General features: G+C 42.8%; 1 protein-coding gene across 1 annotated transcript; it reads right to left on the bottom strand.

Moving 5' to 3' along the window:
- Positions 1-317: 317 nt before the first annotated feature.
- Positions 318-3,261, bottom strand: LOC145478232 (uncharacterized). The gene is made up of 5 exons (XM_081456174.1): positions 3,121-3,261; positions 2,585-2,732; positions 1,805-1,960; positions 1,503-1,604; positions 318-1,240 (listed from the first exon to the last, which is right to left on the bottom strand). Exons 1-5 carry the CDS (start codon positions 3,244-3,246, stop codon positions 318-320), a joined length of 1,455 nt encoding a protein of 484 aa, XP_081312300.1. The 5' UTR covers positions 3,247-3,261.
- Positions 3,262-4,560: the final 1,299 nt, after the last annotated feature.

The following is a 4,560-nucleotide window of genomic DNA, read 5'->3' as shown; positions in this document are numbered from 1 at the left end:
CTCGGATATGATTATATTGCAATCGTCTAAGCTACTGCAAACTCGAACCAAACAATTCCCCGAGCAACTCGATGATTACTGTTTTATCTCTTATTGCTACACTGTGATTGACTAGCGATACGTAGTAAGCTTAGCGTACAAGTACCCTAAGGGCAGCTAATTTGCTGGTCAACTGTCGTTAAAATCTGTGTAGAATTACAGGAGCGTAACTAAGTAATTTGTTTATAGGTTACGAGAGTTCTAGAGTGCCGGAGTGAAATGCAATAACTCCAATTGGCTATCGACGCTAATGCCACCTTCGTTAGTGAAGTAACTTTTCATTTAAACCAAATGGAGGTTTGGCCTGTTTTATCCACGCCGTTAGCAGTGTACCATCCGTGACGCGTGTACTGAGGGTTCCCTCCCACCACATCAGGCTGGTAATTGGTTCGGGTACATCCAGAGCAAGAGTTACCTCCCGAACCTGAATGGACACTTGGGAAAAAGGGACCCTTGGTAAAGCCTCCAAATGGCGTGGTGTTGTCGTTAAAACCGTAACCGGTTGGGTAGGAGTCGGACCATGTTACCCCCAGGGCCTCCCCCAGGGCATATTTTCCATACCTGCCACTTTCTCCTTTCAGCGCTTCCACAACAAAACCAACGATATGCATATGGCCTGGCTGTCCGCCGTTAAAGCGGTTATGATTTGCAAAGGTTATGTTGTAAGGGTTATTCTTCAGGTAAATACGGTACACGTATGCATATTGGTTGATACCACCCGTGGCTGGGTTATTACCCGCAGCCATGATCATGTAAGAAGCATGATTGGCCATTTGTACAGCCCCATGTGGCAGATTAATCAGCCCGTTTGAAGTGCTACGTTGGTTGGGAAGCCAAGCGTAACCAAAGGGATTATTCATATTAGGAATGCCCTTGTTATACTTGTCAGCTGTATTTTGTGCTGATGTGTGAACGTAACCATAACTAGCTAGCATCCATGCTCCGCCAGCAAAAGTCATGTCGCAGTAAGTTTGAGCCGGGGCTGTTTCACCAGGAGGCTGGATCCAGTACATGCCGCTGCCCTTGCTATCGCCGGCGTCAAGAATTGCCTGTGCGTTTGGTGCCGGGTTTTCTTTGGTTCCCAGCGGTTTTCTCAAAATAGAACAGCTGGTGCCAGTATAACGAGGCGGGCATTTACAAAGGTTCTTACCAATGCACGTTCCACCGTTCATACATGGCTTTTTTGCACAGTCCGTCGCACCTAGGAAGAGGTAATGTAGGCCAGAATATCCTCAGAAAAGATGTTGCTATTTAGCTTGTTATGGTAGTCAACCTTCAAGCACAAATTTAAGACTTGCGGGGACTTATTTTCGTCAAATAGGGTTGAAAAATGGAACGTCCTTGTGATACCTTTTGAAATAATCACTGTCACTGCTTTTTGTTTTGGTTTGTTTGTTTTTTTTTTTTTACGGTCGTGGCCGACCACAGGAAGTGCGTCTGTATAGAATAAAGCCGCTACTTACTTTTCTGACAGAAGGCTCCAGTGTATCCTGGTGGGCATGTGCACCAGGTGACGTTAGGTCCTGCGCACTGGCCTCCGTTACGGCAGTAGAGATCTTTGCAGACTAGAACGTTCAAATATGTTATATCAGAAGCGTATAGCCCCGATATCTGTGCTCCTGATTGCATACAAAAATTACAATGTAGTACAACTGTCTGCAATGTTTTAGTACTCGAACTGAACGTTTGCCATCAGCAGCTCTCTATGCATACAGCACAACGTCAAAGTAAACTCATATTAAAGTCGAACTTGGACTGGAAATACCTGTACATTCCTTGTTGCTGCAGTACTTGATCATAAAAGTCTTCCCCTCTTCGCATTCTTTAGCCGTGTTATTGAGTTCACAGTCAATGTTCTTTGCAAATGCCTCACACCTCTGCACGATATTTTCCATTTTTTCGAAACACTCTAGACAAGATGCTAAGGAGAAAGCATTGATAAGAGTGCGGTAAGACTTTTCGAAAAAAATCTGGAAAAAAAATAAAAAAACGTAATTTAAAACTATATGTTCCCGAGGGCACAATATGAGTGAATTTTGCTCTCGATTTCACTTTTGTCTCAGGCGCGAGAGGCCTCAGTATGAGTCCCACATCACGTTCAGGCATTATTTCTCAAATGTACCTGCGGCTGTCTTTTGTCCATTTGCTATTGTTGTGTTGAAAACTGTTATTTATTTTTACAGGAATGAGATGTTTTAAATGAAACTCGTAGTATCATCCAGTTTAATCCGTGATATTGGATTGATATTACTCAAGTTGAAAGATGTCTCCATTTTAAGTTGGTATGCAAGGCGTGCGCTATCTGAGGAGAGGCCAAATAAACCTTGAGAACGAACTTCAGAGGTTTTCGTTTGAGTAAGTGGTGGCGTAAAAAAATCTGTCCCCTTCTTAAATCCTGTCTTCCCCCCGTCAAATACAGTTGCCCTCGCCATGGCACTAAGATGCCGTTTGAAGTATGCGATCGATATCAACGAAACACAGAAATACATGCGAACTGTAAACAGCTTATGGCACAACTGTCACGGTATGGTTAATGAATGCCAACCTTTTCCGCAGTGAGCCTTGCAAAGCTTCTCCAACTCCTGTTCGAACCCGTCGCAAATTTTGTCAAAGTTTAGGTGTGAACTGTTCGACTCGCGGCATCTTCGGGTCTCGTCGGATGCTTTTTTCACACAATCTTCATAAGTTACGTACTAACATAAACAAAGAATGAATAAGAAATTATTGATGAACAATAGCCTTCTACTTTCTCTCGGAACCCACAGTTATGACTAATGCTGTTGTATGGTATCTAGATTGGGTAGTGGCCCTATCAAGGCCGGATCAAACGGCCAACTGGTACCTCAACTGCTGGTCAGTTAATTGTGTTCTTGGCCAAGACAACTTACTCTCACGGTTGCATTTTCCGCCTCGAATTATGAATTTAGGAAATCTGACAAAATGTCCAATGCCCTAAGATACCTTGGGCGTTAGACTAGCATCCCATCTAGGAGAGCTAGTAATAATTCTAGTTGCTTTATGCCTAAGATAACTCGCTGATAACCAGTCCAACCAGCTCCGTGTTTATGACTACTCACTTACGGTGTTATTCCCCTCTTGGCATGTCTCCATTCTCTTTACGATGTCTGGCTGACCGCTTGCCGAAGGAACAGAACAGAGGCTTAAAACGATGCTACTACTGAAAACTAGGGCTACAAAACGTTCCATGTTGAGCTTTTGGATGCTAACACTAGAGGTAAAGTCTTCAGAATAGCTGCCCTATGGGGCTGTTCCGCATCTTGAAGGCCGACAAAACAATTGAGAGATGTATGTCACATTTGGTAGACAGATTTGTCTCTTTCACAAATCCTGAGTAAATCATCGTGTAAAGTATTGCCAATCTTTGGCAAATAACTGATGTGTTTTAGTCTCGCCAAAAGTATTCACCTGTCTTTTATGTTTCCTTATTTCCCAGCCGAAACGGAATTTCTTGATTTCTAGTGATCACTTTCACTATAAAGGATTCTTGAACTTACTAACAAAAGGTACACTTGCTGTAACTTCACTTTGAATCATTGAGACTTTTTTTGACCGTTTTTAGCCGTTGCACGAATAAATGAGAATATCGAACTTTCTAGAGCCAGCTTTAGTATAGATACAGCTGCTCTGTTATTTGATTCTGATTCACAGTCGAAAGACTGTAGAAGTGTTTAACAGCATAGCAACACGGGAGGACGATATGCAAACGTTTAATTCCTATTATTCACTTTTTGTAGTTTCCCCTAATAATCGCGTCGTTACATACCCACAGCGGACCAGAGCGCTTTTCCCCCTTGGGTTTTTGGGCAGGATGCAAAATCTTTACAGCGTAATAATGTTTTAGGAGGAAGGGACACAATGTACTATGAGATGGGACAGGTCGGACACAAAATGACAAGGAGGGGGAGGGCGGGTAAAAGAGATCTTGGAAAAAAAGTTCCCAACTAGTAGCACTGAGACATGTATGGCGGATAGAAATAGGGATGCGCGATAAAGAAAGTGCTGGTTTTTTACATCTGTAAATCATTTTGTATATTTTAATGAATAAAACAAGCTAATCTAATACCACTATTAAGTCATCTTTATTCTTGCGAAGGCGAAGCGTACTAGTTTGCTGAACGACAACAGAAAGCAAATATCAGAGGACTACTGTCAAGGCAAAGCGCAGTGTCTAGTCACTAACGTTTGTCCAATTGAATGCTCAAGTCGAATTATTACGTACATTTGAGTTACACGTACACTAAATGATTGTTTCCTCTCAGTGAGACATGTACGACTTCCGATCGACCGATGGTTCGAACCCTGTCTTCTGGACGTCAACTGACCTTGCCTTCGTTACCCGCTATCCTACACCATTTATTAAATGTCTGGGATAGGATTACACTGCTGCAAGCTTCTACGTCACTGCAACCCCGAACCAAGCAGTTACATCCCCGAGCAATATAAGCGATACGATGATTACTGTTTGTCTCTACATGCTAGACTATGACCGACTAGCAATAC

Source organism: Orbicella franksi, chromosome 2, assembly GCF_964199315.1.
Source record: "Orbicella franksi chromosome 2, jaOrbFran1.1, whole genome shotgun sequence".
NCBI lineage: Eukaryota > Metazoa > Cnidaria > Anthozoa > Scleractinia > Merulinidae > Orbicella > Orbicella franksi.
Note: the sequence above shows the minus strand (reverse complement) of the source record. Positions and strands in the feature narration are given on the sequence as shown.

Bases quoted from the DNA above. Each gene is read 5' to 3' on its own strand.
- LOC145478232 (XM_081456174.1), bottom strand. From the start codon at position 3,246: ATGGAACGTTTTGTAGCCCTAGTTTTCAGTAGTAGCATCGTTTTAAGC. The intron at 1,961-2,584 runs GTTGGCATTCAT...CTTTCTCCTTAG, and splicing joins CAAGGCTCACTGCGGAAAAG to CATCTTGTCTAGAGTGTTTC. The intron at 1,605-1,804 runs GTATTTCCAGTC...TGAACGTTCTAG, and splicing joins CAGCAACAAGGAATGTACAG to TCTGCAAAGATCTCTACTGC.